This window comes from Cylas formicarius, unplaced genomic scaffold, assembly GCF_029955315.1.
Source record: "Cylas formicarius isolate icCylForm1 unplaced genomic scaffold, icCylForm1.1 PGA_scaffold_1__22_contigs__length_36826433, whole genome shotgun sequence".
NCBI classification, from domain to species: Eukaryota; Metazoa; Arthropoda; class Insecta; order Coleoptera; family Brentidae; genus Cylas; species Cylas formicarius.
The window spans coordinates 17,010,229-17,032,723 of NW_026844264.1; the positions used below are offsets into that span (position 1 = coordinate 17,010,229).

General features: G+C 33.1%; 2 protein-coding genes across 2 annotated transcripts in view; both read right to left on the bottom strand.

The window, feature by feature from the left end:
- Window positions 1-1,670: 1,670 nt before the first annotated feature.
- On the bottom strand, window positions 1,671-5,640 carry LOC132696427 (nuclear receptor subfamily 2 group F member 5). The gene is made up of 5 exons (XM_060661240.1): window positions 5,637-5,640; window positions 3,653-3,793; window positions 3,498-3,593; window positions 2,207-2,281; window positions 1,671-2,140 (listed from the first exon to the last, which is right to left on the bottom strand). The coding sequence occupies exons 1-5, from the start codon at window positions 5,638-5,640 to the stop codon at window positions 1,671-1,673; spliced, it is 786 nt and encodes a 261-aa protein (XP_060517223.1).
- A 1,886-nt stretch (window positions 5,641-7,526) lies between these two features.
- LOC132696480 (GATA-binding factor A-like) overlaps window positions 7,527-22,495 on the bottom strand; it is a 61,455-nt gene continuing 46,486 nt past the window's right edge. Inside the window, exons 2-6 of the mRNA XM_060661319.1 lie at window positions 21,992-22,379; window positions 16,531-16,703; window positions 14,720-14,981; window positions 9,186-9,384; window positions 7,527-8,040 (exon numbers count right to left, since the gene is read on the bottom strand). Coding sequence (XP_060517302.1) covers window positions 7,905-8,040; window positions 9,186-9,384; window positions 14,720-14,981; window positions 16,531-16,703; window positions 21,992-22,331 — 1,110 coding nt within the window. The 5' untranslated portion in view covers window positions 22,332-22,379 and the 3' untranslated portion in view covers window positions 7,527-7,904. The remainder of the gene's footprint in view (window positions 8,041-9,185; window positions 9,385-14,719; window positions 14,982-16,530; window positions 16,704-21,991; window positions 22,380-22,495) is intronic.

The window sequence follows — 22,495 nt, forward strand, 5'->3', positions numbered from 1 at the left end:
AAGCTAGATATTTTGCTAGGTGCTGACAATAGGTCGTGGTTTGTGAATCTTTGGAAGTCCGTAGAGACGAGGAATTTTAGAGTCATGATTGGTAACAGATTTTTTCACGGAGTCTGATAGAGAAGAAGCCTTAATAACAGATTTATGGTTGCGATCCATAGATGACGTAGGATCTTTTTTAAGTTGACGATATGATCCGTCTGTAACAATATCTTGAATCTTTTCCTGATATTCATTTGTGTCCATGACGAGGGCGATGCGTTCAGGCTTTGCAATATTGGATTTTGGAGGTTTTGATTTTTTAAGGATTTTTGCGGTTTCAAATCGAAATTCATTGGATGTTTCAGATGGCAGTTTCTTTAGGATAGATTCGACATTTGAAGCAATTTCCACTCAGCAAAAACCAGGAGGAATCCAGAAGTTGCGTAAAAGGTATCCCATCTCTTTATTAACTATTTTAAGTTACTTTCTAATGTGTCGAAAGTTACACATCACATCATGGTATCACGGCCTACTGGCAATAACGTAGTGCGTTGTTTATAGACGGCGAGCCCTTAATAAATAACACTCGTTTTTACAACGCACTCAAAACTTCATTGATTTGTCGACTATATAACAACACAATACTCGTACACATCGCACACTCTACTGGCACGGCTGGTACTTTTTGGAAGCCAAAAAGGAAGTCGAGAGTTCAAAGAACAAGCTGACTTCGCAGGGTTGCCCCTATGATCTTGAAGACAAGCTAGCTTTATCCGTCAGACCAATCAAACAGAGGTACCCGTCATCCGAGCTTGTTAGTCAGGGGTTTGTTGAGAGCTGGTTGTTTGAATATAATTAACTTATTAACTATTCAATCCAACCTGTATTGAACAAGCCAACTTGTATTGAATGGTGGTTTTCAGGTCAAATTGAAACACACCGTATATGTACAACATTATTTATTCTTTTATTATTAGATGTTCTGGACCTTTAGACAACTTGTCGCAATTAAATTTAATTTTAACTTGCTCGGACTGTCCTCGATCGTATACACTAAACTCTCGGTGAATAAAGGAAAATAGAGGGAGGGAAGGCCGAAGGGAAAGAAACTCACCGAAGTTCGTTTTTCCCCAAAAACCGATTCTAAAGCGGTGTTGTGCGATCGTTTTACCGAGTATATAAAAATGCAAATAAAACAAAATAAATTCAAACTGGCGCAAACATCCAGTGTAAAAGAAAAAAATTTAATGTCTCATGATTCTTTTGTTTCTATTCATGTTAAAATGATTTTTTTAAACGAAAATGAGATAGTGTATTTTTAATCTATCTGCCTTGGTTTTTGCCCCTATTTTAAATCTTAAAACAAATTTTGGGTTTGGTTGGTTTTTTAAATGTTCCCGTTTTCAGTCTTATTTCAATTTCGTTAACCTGACATATCGATGTGGCTGATGGAGTACAACATTCTAATATTCTACTCCTTTTTTACTAGACTAACATTCGTTAGTCTAGTAAAAAAGGAATTTGTTATTAAGCTGACGATTAATCACCTATTTATTAGGTACTAATTTTTTTTTTCACTGACGGATACTTACAAATTCATTAAATGTTCCAATAATTCCAGAAATGAATTTACATATCCATTTTTATATAAACAAATAGGTAAGGCTTTTAAATCCATTCTTTAATGGTTAAATAGTAGAAATTACAGATTCAACAGTAACATTTCCGATTATCGGTTTAAATAGCGTAGTGTACAAATATTCAGCACTGGGATTAAACAGCAGCGGCAGACACAAAATAATATTCATAAATCTCCTTTTATTGGCTATATTTCTGAGAGCCAGGCCGTCCGTAGCTCTTTCTTGCAAATCCTTGGCCAATGACGACTGCTTCGCATCTTCTATTAAATCCGCGCGGCATAATAATATATTTTCTAATAGTTCCCGTTCGATACAGTCCATATTCAGCACCAACATCCGCTTTAGTATTGGATTGAGCCACGGAAATCTTTTTTCTAACGAAACAGACGAGTTCGTAAGTCGGAAAATAAAAACCGGAGCCCAAACTCGCTCCAAAATAATATTTTGGGATATTCTATTTAACAGGCCGAAACCGGAATTGGATCTGATCTGCTTGATGCTGATGAGGAATATGTGAGCTACAAATTCGTGCGTGTGATAAATTTCAGCGTGTCGGTTGAAATACGAAGAACTTTCAAAGTTACTTAACGAAGTAAAGCTTTCTGACGCTTCTTTGCAATATAATTTGGGTTTTCTCGGACCTCGCTCTTCTTGAACCGCTAAAAAGAAACAGGAATGGTTTCTTGTAGAACTAGTATCTATCTATTAATTTAGAGTACAAACACATAATTAGGTTTGAGTGAGAGAGAGAAACAATCATTTTTGCGATGACGTCACACTTAGTGTCTGTTATTTTGTTATCCGTATAAGTTGGTCAGCAATTGGGTTATGAAAATACGATACGATCAATAGGAAATTATGAGTTTTAAAGAGAAAAATAACTCCCCACATTTTTCAATTTTACACAAAGAAAAGTTTTTTATAAATTAAATTCAAGAGATATTCTTATTACCATTTTATTGGTTTAATAGTTTCTGTGTAGAAAAACGTGCCGTTTTTACCGTTTATTTATAGAAGCTATTCCAGAAAATTCGAAACCAAATTAGACTAAAATTATTTAATGTACTCATTGTTGAATATCATTATTATTTGAATATACAATAGTACAAGTTAGGTATATTAGTTGATTATTATCTCTTTAAATTAAAAAAAAAACATTACTGGGATGCAAATTTACTTCAAATATTGTTTCCAAACAGAGTTTTTGGAATTTAGAAGTTTTTACTAGAGGAAGTTGTTACGGCGCCATCCATAAATAGTTTTAAATATTGATTAGGTAGGTATGATATGGTCAACTCATCAATCAATCAATCAATCAATCAATTACTGTTTATTTCCATTTATATTAATTCTAAAGTTACAAAACGCATCGGAAACGAAATAAATTCATTCCTTTACGGACATCTTACTCATTTTCTTTTGAAAATCCTTAAGACCCTTCGATTTGGGTTTCTAAGAGGACACTAACTTATCCTCAAATCATTCATCTCAGAATACGTTTGAGCGAGGAACATTTTAAAGGTTATGGGGGGTTTAAAGGTTTTTAGATTACCTTTAATGTCAAATATCATGTATGTACGTAGTACTTTTTAAATATTTTGTATTATATTATTTTTGTTTTTCTTAGCTTGGTGTGATAACAATTTACTGTGGTATTTCTTTTATACTTATTTTTTTATGCGGTTCTTAATTTTACCGAGATTTGAAGATATAAATATTTTGGAACTAAAATGTGCAATTTTTAGAATATTTATGTTAGTTATGATGTGTGCATTCAGCAAGTTAATTGGAGCTGTGAAATTTTTTAACTTTTGCGATTATTGAAAATGAATGGTAGAACCCCATTTGTAGCGTAAATGCGTCAAAAATCTTTACCTGAAACATCCATTTTAACAAAGAAACAGCGCTGTAGACGGCAATATGGACACCAATTTCGCCGAGCTTTATCCACTACACACCTTCCGTTGCCAGCTGAAAAGTTTTAGGCTGAACTAAGGCTAAAATGGAACGTGGAAATATTGACGACTCACATATGCAATTGTAAATAACGTTTCTTCGGACACTTCTTTTGAAGAAACAAGAGCAACCATCGCAACAATACACTCCATAATGTTTTCCGTATGATCGATCTCCGCACACTTTACAGGGCACAGGTGCTGGCAAATTTCTGCCTGCAACGGATGTAACATTTTGTTTGAAATCGTGATTTAAAGTTCTTTTTCGAAAGTTGGGATTGTTCAGTATATCAAAATGTTTTTAAATTATGAAGGAAATAAACTTCTGGATACTCGGATTAAATAAAATAAGATAATTTTATATTGACTCATTAATTCTCCTACTGCAGAAGTTTTTGGGCATAGTTGGTTATACGGGGGCTCCATTATTGTGAAAATATCAACCGAGTGACTTTTTTTAAACATTTTTTTCTATTTCACCTATGTATTCTGTTTAAAATTGAAGGGACACGTTCGAGGGATTTTCAAACTTTCGCAGTTTTGAATTTTGATGTTTTTTTGCAAAAATTTGATATGGTTTGAAATTATAAGTAGTTGTTTTTTAATTTCTAGTAACTTTACCATTTTGTGGACGTAAGCTTTTATGAAAACTGCTACCATTTATTTTCAAATATTCATCCTAACCATGGTATACATGATGGGTCAAGGTCAATCTGCTCTATCATTTGTGATAAATAGAATTCTATTTCGTTTTACTGGTTAAAATGAACATAAATATTTAATTCAAAAAAAATATCTTGAGCCATAATGAAAAATACGTATTTATAAGGTATAATTGATGTTTCAGTTTTTTTTTAATGTAAATTATTTTTATTTGCCACGCCACGCAACAAAAATAATACTATACTGTGACCCATTTTGATTCGAATTGCTGTGATTCTGGAAAGAAAACTGTGATAGCTTCAGAGGTGTAGAGAGCTTTTGAAAAATATAAGAACGAATGGTATTACAATTTCTTATTTTATACATTGGAGTATTTTTTTCATCAATGTTACTTACTGCTTTTGAAATATTGATCAATGCTTTTTTGTTTATATAACGCCCTATATATTTTTGAAGAAATTAATTTGTTTGTTTACAAGCTCCTCAAAAAGTATGAAACACCTCTGTCTTTCTAAAAATTGTTGTTTTTATATTATTTAATAAAACTACTTACTTTTAAATATTGTATATAAGTATTTGATAGTAATAGTATATTGGTGTCAGCCTACTAACATTAGCAAACTGCGCTGCGGATACTAAACATCGGGAAGTTTTCCGCTAATTGGTATTGGGAAGATATGATATGGTTATAGCCTTTGAAAAAAATATTAATGGTGCCGACAAAACCAACACCAAATAATTTTCAAAATACAGCAAAGTTAGTTTGGTCCAAACGCATGTTTTCATATTAGGAATACACATAAAATGTTATATATTTGAACGGTAACGAAATTTCCTTGATTATTTTCTGCCAGGTTTCGATATAAACATAATTTAAGGTAAACACTTCTTTCAGTATGTCAGTATCTGGAGCTTAATTTTCATAGGCATGAACATCTGTTGCCGTTTCGAGTTGTTTTTGGAAAATATGCATTTTTAAAAAATCATTTATTCACATTTTTGCTATAGGAAATTTTGTATTCTTGTGTTTCTAGGAAAGTATTTCCAAATCACATTTTAACATAGGATTTAATTATTTAAATATAATATTATTAAATAAACGAATTTAAAATTTTTAAAATTTAAATGCAGCAATGCAGACAAATAGGATAAAGTTCATACACCAAAATTCTTATGAACTAAATATCTTTTTAGATGTGCAGAAACCGTCCATTTTTGCAATTTGCACGTCTCGTGTCTGCAGCTGTTTATATCCACACAAATATTTATAAAATAAATAAGCATTATAGTAACGTGAAAAGGCAATGAAAGAACCGTATTAAAAAAATCAAGAACACTGCAAAAGTGGCGTTAAAGTTCAGATTTAAATATTACCAAACAATGTCGGAAAACTTACCCATGGAAAAGACCCCGCCAGCACAGCAAACGAAACAAAAATGTGGTGCTGACCCAAGAGTGCAGTGATTTTATATCTGTTTGTAATGCCGTAATTGACAGGTCGATCTATTAATGGCAGCCGCAAGTGTTTTGGGAGTTGGTAGACGTAAATATCCAAATAATCGCCAGGTGCGTAGGTAAAAATCATACCTACCAAAAATTTGGGTGTCATTTAAATTTACTTTTATTTTATCAGCTTTCAAGAATAATTTTGTTTTTGGGTTAAAGAGATAATCTCCGACTACTGTATGTTTCGCAAAGTGGGTACATTTTTAGCCACGAATGCTCCTGATCCTCCAAATGACAAATCCGACAATCGACATTTCTACAGGTTCGCTACTCAAGTTAAAAAATCTATATTTGACTTAAGTGGATTTAAAAAATCGCATTTTACGTCTGTTCCGCATACGCCTATGTGCCGCGCCACCCTCGATCACGGCGTTTGACGTAAACCTCAACCCCTGTCTTTTGAATCTTTCATAACTTACGACCCTTAACGAGTAGATACGTGTGTCGTTGATCGTTAACACTTTATAACAGTAATTGTACGATTTATGTAAACAAATGTATTAGAGGCTTTCCCCATTCGCTATGAAGTTCCATTTCGCTAACGTGCAATCAAAAGTATGATGGCTTGTCGCTTATAAAATTTGTGAACAATTTAATGCTGCACAATCACAACTTTGAAAGTGATTTTGAAATTAACAAAATAAGAAGTCAGTTATTGCTAAATGTGTGCGTAACCTGAGACGCATGAAAAGGCCGTCTTATTAAGTGGTAAATTATTTTTAAAAATATTTTTACGGTAACCGTTTGCTACACATTTTGATGGTCAAGTATTACAAACGTTATTTTACTTTATTTTCTTTAGCTTAAAATATGAATCTTTCACGGCAACTTTTATAGCAACAGGATAAAAATATGGAACTTTTCTAAAATATACAATAATAGTAAATGGTTATGCAACAATATAAACAACTGACTTAAAAAGTTTACCAACTATACTGCATACTAACCTTTTTTTACGACCGCTCACTGATATGATCATTAGAATCGACAAACGTCAACATTCAAGCCGAAAATATCCGATTGCTCCTAAATCGGTGTAGTAATATTCTGGAAATGGCCGAAAATTGGATATTTTAAAGAAGGGAGTAGCCAAAATATTTGTTCCTTTCAGGAATTATTTATGAGTGTTCTCAATTGTATCTCCATTATTGATAAAATTCATTGGTTTTATAAAAAATGTCACACACGTCCAGACCTTAGCCTATGTTAGATTTGTGACCTATTTTATGGATTACATAAAAGTTGACAGATTCTTGTTCCAAACGAGCACATGTAGATAGATAAGTAGTTGATATAAGACCCCCATCTTCACCGATTTTATTTTCTCAATGCCAGTAAATAACATCTTTTTTTGGCATATTATTTGGGTTTGTAGGATATTGGTCACATTTGCACTTTTCTTTTCTTTCTTCTTTTTAGATATATATGATGCATATAGATGCATCATGTACATTTACAAAGAAGTGTGATTACAGTTTTATAAAAAAAAATATTTGGATATAAACACAACTATTTTGTTAGGCAAAAATCGTTGTGATGCAGGCTTGGCGACTTTGTAGGCTTTGCAGCTATAAATATTTAATCCAATACCAAACCCAACTTCTAAAGAAAACAAGTGAAGAAGCCTGACAGCCGACATTTACGTTTAATCAAATACTTTTTGTTTTTCAAATTTACAATTTAGAAAATTGTCGTGATGACAATATTAACAAATAAATGCAGGATTTTTTATTTCACAATTGGTGTTTAATTTCACTATCAATAATTATAATTCAGTACATTTTACTTTAAAATTGTGTTTTATTTTTTGAGCCTGCCAAATGAGTTTTATTTACAATAACTATGCAAACTTTTATGATAAAAACAGAAAAATTCTATAATATAGTACTAAAGCTCTATATATGTCGCCAGGGTACAATACATAATTTATACAGTCTTATAAGAACGAAATACACAAACATTTTTTCCAAATTTACATATTTACATGAACTAAATTATTTCACACTACAATTCGATACCTTCTTAGAACTCTTTTGTGACAAGCGCCTTTTGTAACTATTGTAAATTACACAGTATCTGAAATTGCACGTCAAATCTTCTATCACACAGCTACGTCATATCTAGGTTTAACCGAAGTATCAATAAATTACTGTTACAACTAAGATGATGCCATTAGCTTTGCCGCTGCTGTCACATGGTGCTGGTGATGATAGGCAATTTCACTACTGCCTGATGATGGACTAGGGAATCCGAACATTTGTTGGTACGGGTATGATGTTTGGTTCTGAAGGCAACTAGATAATGATAAAAGACATTTTTTTAACAATTCAAAATTCTAGTTTGATGATTAATTCCAATTCGTATAATAAGAATAACAATTAATTGCTATGTCTGGGAACTCGCGAAATTAGTGGCAAATTAATCATTTTAACAACAAGTAACAAGGCACGGTATTATGGAAACAGATGGTTCTAGAAATTTGAAAAAACAAGAGTCGTTAGGAAGGGTTTTTCTTAGACAATCGATTGCTTGCCCTACAATAAGATGCCTTTTTCTGACATAATAGCAGAAATATACTTTTCTAAAAAAAAAGAACTTCCACAAAATGTTTTTTACTCCATTGAATAGTCAAATCAGTGTCCAACAACAAACTGAAAGTCGTTTTCTAACATAATCGCAAAAAAAAATTAAGGTAAGCAATCTCATTCAATTCACTGACATCGCTTCCTTTTTAGAGACGGAACAAAGAGCAAAAATATTTGCCTAAGCTTTAAAACAGCGCTCAATCTAGCTATCATTATTATTTAAAAAAAAAGATCACGATTTTTCGAAATTTACAAGTTTTTGAAATAAGCAACTTTATACAAATTAAACGATAAAATTATTAAAATGGGAAATGGGGTATTTCTAAACATGACTTTTCACATTTTTCTCAATTAAATTTTTAATGTCACTTTTTCACCATCGCGTGTTTATTTATTTTTTAAATATCAACCCAAACTGCCAAAATATATATAAAACAGGCTTTCACTCGGAGAAATGGATAACTATATTGAGATTGGCAAAGGTCACTAAAAATTTCAAAACGCATTAATATACGGTGTGTTCCGTTTTAAAGAGACTGTTGTTACTTGACCACAAAAAGACAAACATTCTGGATACAAAAAAATATAATATTTACATAGTATAAATGAATCCAAGCAACTTTAGTCTTGAAGTTTTTTAAACACTTTTTACAGGTTCTGAGATAAGGATCTTAATAAGCGGGCCATCCGGTATAGATATTGCTGGAAATATGACGTCAAAATAATAAAAGTAAGAGAACCATACACTTGACATCCGAGTTGCGAAGTCTCTCTGTTTAATATTCAATATTTTTAAATCCGTATTGCTTAATTGCTTAAAACGTTCTGCTTATAAAGGCGTGCTAAATACGTACCTGTATTCGTATCCGGGTTCACTTTTTATTGTACTCGTGCTAGTTGCCGGTAGTAGGGAGGTTGGTCCTAGATAGGGTCTTTCTGACAAAGACGACTTTTCCATGTTGTGATTTTGGCTGTTAGTATGGGATGAGGTATGATGATTGCTCTGATGTTGTTGACTTGGAGACTGATGGACTAGATTTGATGACTTGGAGTCTGTAAATAATACGTTAATATCAATAAACATAGGATAAGCAATGGCGGCATATCCGTTGTTATTTTTATAAAGTTTAACTATCGTTTATTAAAACGAAAATGAAAAAAGGAATGTCTGATCTTCCCTTTCAGAGTTGGGAATACTACAGTCGTTTTTTTGGCAACAAAGTTAATAGGTTGTCATTATAAGAATATAATTACCTATTACAGCAAGTAGCTATGTATAGTTCAACCGCTGAAATTAACCCTTCGTTGTCAAATTTTAAATAAAAATGTTGTTATGGTACGGGTTTATAGTCAATTTTTGATATAAAGAGTGCGGATGGATATATATGTATAGAGAAGATAATAACAGTAAAGTATGTTTTTTATGGATTATTTTCTATTCTTGTCTTGTATAGTTGAAATAATTTTTAAAGTTTAAAATTTGCGAATTCACTCTTTTTATCAACATTTTTTGTGTTAATTCGCAGCCTTTTTTTTAATTGTGAATTTAATAAAAATTAGGACAATTTCGTACCAAAGATAAAAAAGTAAATCATCTCAAAGTATCGATACAATTTTGTAGAACTAACTGAAAATAAAGGATAAAGTAAGGTAAATTTATCGGAAAACATAGTGATAAAATTTTTCCTTGACAATTGGTGGTTACGCCTAAGATATTAGTAGATTAGGAGTGATAGAATATAACGGTCAAAAATAAAAATTCTATTCTAGTAAAAATCTAGGTCTCAGTTAGCATTTTACACACAGGTATATCAGAAATACCTACATATCAAAAATAATTCGAAGTGCAAATGAAAAACAACAAAATTAGTGAAACAAAAAATGCCTTTTTTTCCTTAAAGTAAACCATAAAAAACTTTCTTTCCTTCAGACCCGAAGAAATCCAAATTAAATCCTTGAAAATTAACAAGGGCAATAACAAAGTTATTTAAAAGAACACCCTTCGAAAGAGCAAAAAAAAAAGATTTTGCTTTAAAAGTGAACTTTTCGTTGATTTGATACTACAGGTGACAATCTTTCCTTGATTATATAAAAATGTTATAAAAATAGGTTATATAAAAATAGATATTCTGTGAGGTGTGTGAATGTGTTTATGAATCAACAATCGCTTATTTTATGCTGGGCAAATTTGGTGCTGTAATTAAATTAGTGTGTAGATAGAACGCTGTCGTTGCTTAAACATATAATAATTAACCAACAAATTTATAGAATTAACAATGTTATTATGGCAAGCCTTTATCCTTGTCATTAATCATAAGCACCGAAAAATACATTAGCTAGCATTTTATATTATATCTCTGAAACTATTCTTCTCAACTCACAGGTTGCAACCGACAGAATGAGTTTATTTGCCACGAGCTCTTTGACCCTGAGATTCATTCTATTAGCTTAATTAGGGAAATTCGATGAACCCTTTATATTCTTCAATAGGAGCCAGTAATTTTATTTTAGCTATAAAACTGTCTTCATTAATCTGCATTATTGTACAAATTATTGTTTACATTATCTCATAATAATTGTAAAATTCTGCTGTTGATAATTATTTAGAACCTTAACATTTACTGCTCTTGGTAAATGGAAGATTGTTTGCTTTTTATTTTCAATTTTAATACATAAACTTTTGTTAGAACTATGAGATTGTCTAACTTCATTTGTCTTATTCGCCATATTCACAGGGTATTTGGTAGATACGCTATTTCTCTTACGTCGATGTTTCTGGATTTTTTCGTGAGCACGCTTGTTACTTTCGAAAATCGATGAAATCGAATTTTTCGAAAGTATCTACGCCCATATAAAAATTTTATATCTCGGTAACGGTAGGGGATCGCCGTTGGCACAGAAATGATCACTGTCGAAAAAAAAATTTTGTTTGTCTGTTTGTCCTTTCTCCGTTCTCGTCCTTTGGTTTTTCCTGAATAACTTTCGAACCGTTGGAGCTACAAAAGTAAAATTTGCCCCCTTTTTAACACTCCACGAGACACATAAACTTATAAGAAATGGCCCTGATCAGGCGCCGGTATCCATCTTTTTTTCACGATTTTCGACGGTTTTTTGGACATTGCTATGAAACATGATAAGTGTCCGAAATTTGAAGCAATCGACTTCATATTTGGTCCGTGACGGAACCTACTGAAAATGGGGGGCTGGGGGGTCGGGAAGTATTTAAAAAAAAAAAAATCGCGTGTGCAAGGGTCTACAAACAACATCAGCTTTAAAAAACCGTTTTCGAGGCCAAAAAAAAAAATCAACCAGAGGGACGCAGAAGATGCGGCTCCATAAACTTTTATTCTTGACAATTTTTCAGAAAAATGTGTCCCCCTATTATTGAAAATTGGTTATAACTGAAGGACTATGATTCAGATCGCACTTTCAATTACATTGCGATATAGCAAGCATAGACAGCAAAAACTTTTGTGTTTAAGGTTTTCACCTATTGTACAGGGTGTTCTCGATATTCCGTGCTAAATGAGAAATGAGCAATAAAAGTCCGTCTCCACATTTAAGCGTTAGAAATTGAGTGCAATCAAATTTTACCAAGTTTTTTTTTTTAATTTTCGATATTTTTTTTTGGCAATTTTAGCGTCCATAATCGTTTACCCGATCGGCAAAATTCTTTAACCAGCAGGCGCAGCACATCCAGTGCAATAAAATTCTTTTCATGCATTTTTTCGAATATATACAGGGTTTTTAAATTATAGGCAAAAATCTAAAAGACCTAGAAAATTGTTCTATTACAGGGTAAATTATTAGCCGCAAATCAAAAATTGTAAAAAATATGGCTAATTGGTTTAAATAGGCCGCATCAGGAGCTACAATTTTTGTATTTGCGGTTTTCGTTTCTCACATATGCTGTTACAAATATTTGAAAAAATCCAAATAAAAATCACCATTTCTCGTCCCTAATCTATACGCGATGACATCATTTACTATTACCACGTACTGCATGGTTTCAGAAAACAAGTATTTTCTTGAAAAGCACTTACTATATCGAAAAAATCAAATACCAGAAAAAGTGGGAGATCATATCATAATTCCATATTGAAATCGTTATTTTGGTGGCATTCAAGACGCGATGACGTCATTGATTATTTTTTCACACTGCACGGTTTCAGAAAAAACTTATTTTCTCGAAAACTATTTATTATTTTCAAAAAATTCTTGGACCAAGATATGTGGAAGATCGAGGGCTATAACCTCTACTTCGAACATTGTTTGAATCATATACAGGGTGTGTCGTTTATTGGCAAAAAATCTAAAATATCTTATAAATTTTCGTTTTTGTGGGTAAATTATTGGCGATAAATGAAAAACTGTTAAAGATGGGATAATTTTATTTGAACAGTATCGTAAACTGTGTCGAGAGAGAGTTTCAGGTTTCATCAATTATACATATATTGATAAAATATCAATCGACAACGCAATTACTTGTGCAAATTTTAATATTTAATGATGTAACCTTGAAGTTCGACGAAATGTGGAAGGCGCTTTATACAAGTTAAAAAATAAAGACAAGGAAAGTTCTTGTCGCGTCTTGTTTTCCATCTTCAAGCATACATAAGCTTGCATGCTGCGTATGGAATGATTTAAAAGGTTCAAAAATTCTGAGGTTATTAATGGCTTCTTTTGGCCGAGGTTCAAATATTTTAAAATTTTCTTAACAATTTGACGGATTAAACAACCGTCGGCAGTATCAAATCACACAACTTATTTTTTATTCAAATTTCATTCATTCATTTTCTTGAGGGTCAATAATAGTAGGATTATTTGTGGTTTCATTTTAGTAAGAAGTTTAGATGAAGTTATCGCAATATACTTTTGGAAAATATACCAAATCCGATAGAGACTAAGAAAAAAAAAAGAAAAATTTCTATTTATCTTTTCAGAATAGTTCTTTGAATTTCAAATAAATGCCAGGAATAAGAATTTATTTGCTATATTTTGAAGAAAATTTAAGGATGAATGGGAAAAAACAGGAATTGTTACAGTACAAAAGCAACACTACACACGACTCCTACTTGAACTTGAAAAGTTCTAATGAAAAAAGTAGGACATTTCAATAAAAAATCAACCTGATTTTGCTGCAAAAAAATTCTATAATGACCCGGGGGGTGGGGTGTTTTTTCAAAGTAGTTGAAAAGTGCTTTTCCTAAGCTATCCATCGTGCTATAAATGAGGCTACCTATCTAGACGATACAATCGCAAAAACATATTTGTCTGTCAATAAGATACATGCAAGGATATTACTTCTTTTAGTCACTACATAGTTAATTAAGGGTCAACAACCCAGCGAAAACAGCATCTCAATATCTTTATCCTAATCTGAAATTTGAATAAAACCATTTAAAAAAAAAGTTATTTGAATTTTTGAAAACAGTTCTAGTTTACAGGTTATTAGTTAAATTTCTAACTATCTCGAATTTACCAAAACAGATGTTTTTGCAATGGCAGTCTTTGGTCATTACAAACGAAATTATTTCTGTCAAAGGAGATAATTTATGTCTTTCTTAAAAGGTTTTCCACATTTTACTACTTGGATAGTAGAGATTAAACGTGATAAACAATAGTACTTTATAAAGAATTTTAAAATCATTTGGTAAGCATTAATAAAAGTGCGGAACATTTAAATTAAATGATTTCCAAAATTCACCTTTTTTTGAGTGTTAATTTCTTTTTGATCATATTTTAAAAACATATCGAGATGCGGGTTTCGCAGGGTTGATGGGCCCTTATTTGGTTAAACTAAAAAAAGTCATATCGTTTCATTTATATGCAAAAAATTCTACGATTATGTCAAAAAACTTTGCCTGTTGTCAAGTTAATCAAAGGCAATCGCATAACTGCTCCATGCAAGTTTATTCAAATTCGTTCAGCCTTTTTGAAGTTATAGACATTTATTTCTGCAAATGCTCGAACACCCTCAGAGATAACAACCATTAAATAAAAAAGGTTTAAATTGGTCTAAAATAATCTAATTAGATGGTTAATATTAGAAAATTTTGTACAAACCTGATCTTAAAAATCAAGATGTAATTTCCAGCATTTTCTCTAGCTCAATTTATTTTTAAAAAAATTTTCATTTTTATGACTGTCCGTTTAGCTAATACCGCCCTTGTTGCTCCTATTGGGTCAACCAGTATAAGAGTTAAGAAATGGTACTTGGCGGTACCTTTTCATCATAATTGTCCAAATATAACTTTTCTTACATAAATTTACATACTTAAATCGTTAATAAAGCCCTGTAAGGACGCCAATGTCGGCAGATCAATAGTTAAGCATCTGCCACTTGAATTAAATGGGCGGATCATTCAAAGTGAGGCGTGGTAGTTACCTTCCACGGAGGCGGAGCTGCTGTCATCTCTTTCCGCGGCATTCCCACCACCACCACCTCCGCTTCCCTGTGGTTTCTTCGGTTTTCGTTTGCGGGTCTGTATGCCGTCTTTACGCATCGCCAACGGCCTGTTGACGCCGTGCAACTTGAAATAAAGGCCGCAGGCGTTGCACACAGGCTCGCCGTCGTTGTTTCGCCTCCATAAGGTCGTCGTTCTTGTGCCGCAGTTTGTGCAACACAAACCCAAACGACGCGTCGCTGTCTGCAACAAATTAATAAACATGGTTGTTTTTTGACAGCCGAACAAGCTAGGACTTTTTTTTATTATCGCCCACACGCTTTTACTTTCGAAAGGTTTGATGGCGTATTCCAAGAAAATAAAAGAAGTCAATATGCAATATGTAATGATTAATTTGTAATTCATTTGAATTGTATTAATTATTATTATTATTGCAATAATCGCTCATGTCCCAACCCGTGAGATGTAACCTCACTTTTTGATTGACGCCGGAAACAATCAACAAAAACTATTAGTCTTATAAAAAGTATAGTATGCAACACGCTGATAAGCTTCCTCAATAATTTCACAGTAATGAGAAAGATACATTAAGCACTTGTCATTGTAGAGTCATAGAGACCAACACAATAATAATTTGGAGGTTAAATTTGAAAAAATAAAAGAAGGAAAAGAAAAATTGATACATATACCTGAATAAATACTAGCGATTGATGAGTCTTTTAAAAGTTTTAAAAAATACAAAAACGTATAAGTAAAATGAAAGAAAATGAAAATTATAACTTCAAAGAAAAAGTGAATGTAGCAAAAAATACACAAAGATAAAAGAGACACCTTGAATATTGAAACTTGAGGTCATATAATAATTTTCGTTCCAAGATGTTGTTTGCTTCTTTCCTGTAGATTCCCTTACTGATGCGATCGCTAGCATTTATATATATTAAAGAGTACATAAAAAAAATATAAATGGCTTGATCTGTGGTCGCAGGATAACAAACTTGTTAAGAAAAGTGAAATTGCTCACTTAATTAAAGTGGTTTGGCAAACCTTTCGAGAAAATATTTGTATACGTCTGGTTAGTTTTGATCAGCAAAACTGCGTGATGTGTCACGTCACTGTCGGAACTGACAAACGTAAAACTATCATCAGTGAATAAAATCTACCAAAAACATCCTATCGCTCTCAAGCCCCTGAATCATGTACCAGAAACGCTCCAAGTGGCTCGTGATAGTTTTTGGATTTTGGGCAAAATCTGGATATTTTTGGACAGACTAGATTGACTTAGGCTACTTTAGTAGAAACTATGTTCACTAGCCTAAATTTCAAAAAAACCTTTTTGGAGTTCTCGAGAAACACCGCCCACCGCTTTCCTTGCAGAGATACAACATAAAACATTGAACGAAAAAAGATTTCAATTTGTCTTGACTTTAAAAGATTCCAACTATGAATAATATTAGAACATTTTCTAGAAATTTTGGTGAATAATGACTTACTTAATTCTTAATTTACTGGAACACTTGGTATATCAGAATCAGCAGAATTTCCTGAACAGCAAAACATTTTAAGAGGTTATTTATTATATTATATTATGATATCGAAGTAGCAAGTAAATAGTTTTACGTTTTTGCACACAAATTTGAACATAGAGCAACTAACATTCTCTGTTAACTCGGTTAAATTGCAGGAACACAACTAACTGAAATAAAGTAAAATATAAAAAAGTTTGTGTAGTGCAACAATTTATTGATGATGTATACAAAAGAGTTACACACGCACTTAAATGAAATTAACTTACCAGTCGTTTGGATGGTTTGATTAACGGCCTATTCATGCCGTTCATTTTATGATAAAGTCCACAGGCGTTGCATAAATAATGTCCCGTGCCATCGCGTCGCCACAGCGGGGTTGATATAGCGCCACAGTTAACACATTCTCTTCCTTCGCCAAACTGAAACTCCACTCCTGGATCTGAAAGAAAACGCGTCTTTATTAATTGTTTTTAAAACGCACCAAATTGGCAAATTTGGTGTTTTTTGTGACATCTGGTTTTGTAGTTGTCTTTAAAAATGACATAGCTACTAGGTAGAGACTTTGCCTCTGTTACTAGATAATTCAGAACATTCAAACGAGACTCAGTGGTGTTCAACAACCAGCACGATCGCAAAATATGCCCAGATTACGAAAATGTTTGGAGAATAGCAACTAGAATGTATAAAAATCGCTGTTTAGAAAGAAAATGGCGGAAAGTGCAGGTTTTTGGCGTATGGACGGAATATCCATTTCCTTCTCTACGAAAACTTGATAGCCGCCTGAATCGCATCAATTTTTACCGTCCTTACGATCACTATAGCTATGTTATAGAGGGAAAGGTGAGGTTTTCTCAACAACAGTGTGGTCACCTTTTGTGTGAAACGAAGTTTCCCTACCCGTCTTTGTCTTTCAGATAAAGGTTCTAATTGGAAATGTTTTTTTTTTTAATTCGATAGCTTATATTAAAACGTTAATAATTGTGGATTGTATTATAAAGTTTTGTCTAGAATGAAGCGCCGTTCTCAGAATAAGTATATGGGGTTGAGTCAAAAGGTTCATTTTTTAAATATCCTTGTTTGATTCTTTATTGTCTATTTAGAGTCTACAGTATAGGGAAATTTCGTAAAAGGTAGTAGCTTCAATGGCTGCAACCAACATGTGATAAGGAAATCTTGCTAATAGGCCCTCGAGTTTTTAAATATTCTATTTTCAATTTAAAAGAACCCGTAATAGAAAATTACTTATGCTCCTTTCTAATCGTAAGGGGCCCATCAATTACATTGCTGGTTGCTTGCGTTGTTCATTGAACAAGTCTAAAATCTAACCAAACTACCCAAAATTTTGCTGGAACATTGCCGTTTTCATCATCGTTCAACACCCACCCCGGGATTGGTCGAATTTTTTCTGTCGAATGTGTTCGAATTACTGGTCCTTGTAAAGAAGTCTGAAGTGTGGAAATGATGGTTTTGCCTCTGGCGAAGAATATTATTTTAAAATTTATCTTGGTTGAAAGTTTTTGCTGCGTCAAATGATTGTTGGTAAAATTCAAATAAATGGATGCGAATGCAATAAACGAAGGAAAGGATTAAAGGCAGTATACAGACGAGAATTAAAAATGGTTAATTCATAAAAGAAAGGAGAAGTGTGCATATGCCTAATTTGTGGTATTCTGGCATTAATTAAACTCAATAAACTTTTTTTCTCTAGCCTCTAAATATAACGTTTACTAACTCCTTCCACTCATACCAAATCAAATTAATGACTAAAATGGCGTTTATTAAACTCCTTACATTATTATAAATGCAATTGTCAATATTATGCCTAATTTTACTATTCGATAAACCAACGAGTAATTCGGTTCAACAATTTAGTGAAGACGATGGTAAATTAACTAAATAAAAGAAAAAACGAGTTATTAGACCGTTTAAAATGTTAAGTTATGTTTGACCAGTTAAATAATTAGCCCAAAACTTTTGCTTCTGCCATAGTGACATCACGGGTTATTGGAATTTTAATATGTCAATGAAATTATCTCTAAAATACAAAATAAAATTTTTTTCTTAGGGTTTTGTTTTAAGATAAATTGTTTGAAATATTTTGAGTTCATTGGAGCTTCACTATTCCACCTTTAAGCTGTTAATCAAACTTTGTTGTTGTTAGTTTTGGTATGCCAATTGAGTGTTTAAATTATTGTCACAAAATTTCATTCAAATGGGCATTTTTCACCGGGACGGTATAATAAGGAATATTTATTTTCATACTCTCAGTTCGCCATTTTAAGTAAATATAGTTAATCTTATGCGTAGTATTATTTAACGATAAACAATTACATCTATTAGATGTTTTACTCATTCATTAAGCGCTGCGCGCTTGATACATCATTTTGCCTGCTCGCTATTTTCTTAAAAAATTGTGATACGCAATACTTAATAACTTGCTTGCTTGCGCGTTTTTTCGAAGTAAAGCGATGTTAGAAAAATCTAAAAATAAATGCACGAATTCGCTGTGACAATAAACAGAACAAATTTTCCATGGTATCGTAAAACGAGGAAGTAAATCCTTAATGCGATCAAACGTGCATTGATAATCTTAAGTGTTTTTAAAACGGGATACGTGGTGGGCTTCTGCGCGGCTTTGAACGCTGATTTACACTGATGCTTTTATCTTAGATTTGTAATATCGTCTTAAATTACCCATGGAGTGGTACATTAGTGAAATTTATCCTCCTATTTAAAATTACGATATTGTCGTTTCTGTAAAATCAAAATACCTCAAACGTCTATCCTGCAAAATATTTAATTGTTATAAAATTATACTGCATTTTTAGTTAATTAGAAATGCCGCTTTAGTTTTTAGTTAGTAATGAAAAACTATAAATATACAATAAGTTGAAAATTTCTTCAATGGCTTGACTAGTCAACAATCTTGTTGCGTAATGTACTAACTACAGGGTGCGGCAAAATGATAGGTACTGTTTGGGATGTTAATAAAAATCAAACTACATAAAGTAAACATTTTTTAAAATTATTTTTGAAATGTACATTTTATGCCATTTGGGAACGTTATTTTTTAAAAATGATGTCTTTTAAATGACGGCCATTATTGTCGATGCACTCTTGTAGGTTCTCGCGGAAGCGCACCATTACCCGATTTATAATTTCTTGGGGAATTGAGGCAATTTCTTGTCTTATGGTTGCCTTTAATTCTTCCTAAGTCCGCGGACGATGTATGAGAACTCTCGCTTTCAGGTAACCCCAAACAAAAAAGTAAAGACACCACTTTGTTTAGGAACATTTCTTGAAGAAGATTTATTGAACGACGCGTTGTGTGCGATGTAGTACCATCCTGCTGAAACCAAAGATGTTTTCTTTGATCGTTGTTCAACTCGTTCAGTTTTGGACGCAGGAAATTGTTAAGCATATCAAAATATCCATCAAAATTCCATCTTCTTCGAAAAAGTAAGCACCCCACACACCGAACTCCGAGATTGCACACCAGACGGTGACTTTTGGACTGGGAAGAGGTCGCTTATGAAGTTCCTGTGGAATATTTGCTGACCAATAACAGAAATTTTGCTTATTTACGGTACCCGAGAGGTGAAAGTGGGCTTCATCGCTAGACATGAATACAGCGCCTCTGGGAATGTTTTGAAGAATATCTCGGCATAAATTTGTACGGGTTTCAAAATCTCTTGCGCTTAATTTCTGCACTACCATCATTTTGTACGGATGCATTTGGAGTGAGTTCGAACACTTCTATCTTCGAACACTTCTATCGGGAATTCCCAAAGCAGCTGTATGCTTACCAGCTGCACGCTTTGGAGACTGTTGTACGGAAACTCTTACTGCATTCACATTTTCCGGTGTTCTTACTGTCCTTGGTCGGTCAGTAGATTTTCGGTTAAGCGCAGAACCTGTTTCCCTGAAGTGTCAAACCCACCGACGAATTGTTTTTCCATCCGAAACCGCGCCATGCCGACCAACATCAAACTGATTACGAAAGGCGCGCTGCGCCGCTATTACAGATTCCCCATTTCTAATAAACTCCAACACAACGAAAGCACGATGCACTCCGCTCCAAGCCATGTCGATAACTGAAATTTTGCATACTTTTGTCTCCCTAACGTGTGGCCGGTTTTACAAACCGAACAACCACTATTTGAAATCCTGCCTACCTTTTTGCCGCACCCTGTATTAACTATAACATGCTTACTTCTATAAAAGTTACATAATGCGTAATCACATATTACTCGCCAATTCTATCCACAATTCAGGTATCAACCAAAAATAACACTGTATGTTGTATATCTGTTCATTTTCATTTTTGCATTCAACAATTAACAGATATTGTAGAAATATAGAGATCAATTATTATCAATTATATTATTATTATGGTATCTCATTTATTTTGATAGGCAGTTGCAGTTTTCGCGATACTGTGCAACTGGGACTAAAGATGCGACCAACAAAATATATCCCCCTTGGTATTTGATATACCGAGTCAAATTGAAAAGCTGAGCTTTTTGGGGCACCACCCGTATCTCGGTTGCCTTTAAACTTATTAAAGTTATTGAACTTTGTTCTTTCGATCCAGTGGCGTAGGTAGTTTTGTTCTAATGTGTTTAACATTTTTCTATAATGCTAATAAAACAAAAGATTATTTATTGTTCATGCCTACCGTGCTTTTGATAATTTAACAATAATTTATTAAAATATTTGCATTTAACTTAAAAATGTTAAAACTTGAGATAAAAAAATGGCTGAAGCGTATCAGACCTTCGAGTTCTATCTCAAGGGTTATAACAATTTCTGTTACATACATTTCAACGAAAATTCGCTTGAAGCCGCAAAATTAATGATTTAAAAGATAATAATTTGACGAAATTTCCCGTTGATATTTTATTTTATGATAGATACTAGATACTCAGAAGGCAACCTCTCCCAAATAGGAATAAGGACAATAAAATACAACAATAAGGAAAATCGACAGGTAATATTGTACCCGCAGTAGAAACAAATCCTTACACGTCATGTAGGGCCATTCAGGCAGAACTTATCAAGAGTAGAGTATAATAAATTTAAGGAACGCAATTTTTAAACATCGGTAATATGGTCGGATGAGACATACATGAATGAGACATTGACATGAAAAAAATTCTGGTTTTATATTTGACCTTGAGTAGCAGGGTAGGTTTGACATTCTACAAGAGGTTTCACATCTACTCTAAGCAGTAGTCGCCGTGCTGCTGCTGTTCTTTAGAAAACCATTTTCCAAACAAGTAAATATTACTGAATAGACCAATAAAAATCACCTGGAACTTCCGCAATAGAATTTAGAGTGTGAGGTTGTTTGGAAAATAAGGGTTGTTTGTTGCTTTTGTTACATTTAATATTATTTAATGCAATTTAAGTTAAGTTTCATGCAAATAAGTTTAAGTTGTGTTCATTAACTTTATTTAAAAATCTAAGGTCAATTTAGTTAGATAGATAATTATAGCAATCTGTTATATGCAGTGCCAATGTTATATACTCTTTGGAGATTTAGGTACCTATAAGAAGATAATCTATATTCGAAATCGATAAAGTTTAATAAAAATAAATTTAACTAGGTTAAATAATTATGTTTGCCTCCTACGTTTCGATAATGCAAAAAGTCCTAGAAATGAAGACGCAGAAAAGTGATACCGACCCGAAAGTTTTCTTTGTGGTATGTGAAGCCAAACTTACCGTATGGCGAAGTCCTTTGAAAACTACTATCGTACGCCCGCCAAGAACTCATCATCATATTTTGAGCATAAAACTGACCAGCAGCCAGTGCCCCTGGATGATGAGTTGCTGCCCCTAAACCGTGCGCGGCTGTTGCGGTCATATCACCGTAACCGCCTCCCGTGTGCCACGCGTTTTGATGAGCGGCCGCGGTACCAAAATGACTTCCTGCTGGAGAAGGATATTGGGGCATAGTTGCAGCACGATTACTGGGGACGTACACTGGGGACTGTTGAAGATGTTGGTGAAAACCAGAGTTCGCGTCGTTGTATCCCGTATTGTTGGCAGGGGAATGAAACATGATGTGGCAGCGCCTGACTGTCTAAACTGGAGATTTTGTCTATATCATCTGAAAGAAAAATAAAATGATATGAACTCGTTATTCGTTTATATTCAGCTAACCACAATTCGTTTTATTGTCATTATTAATATTAATTTATTAGATCCGCTATTAAGTTACGTGGA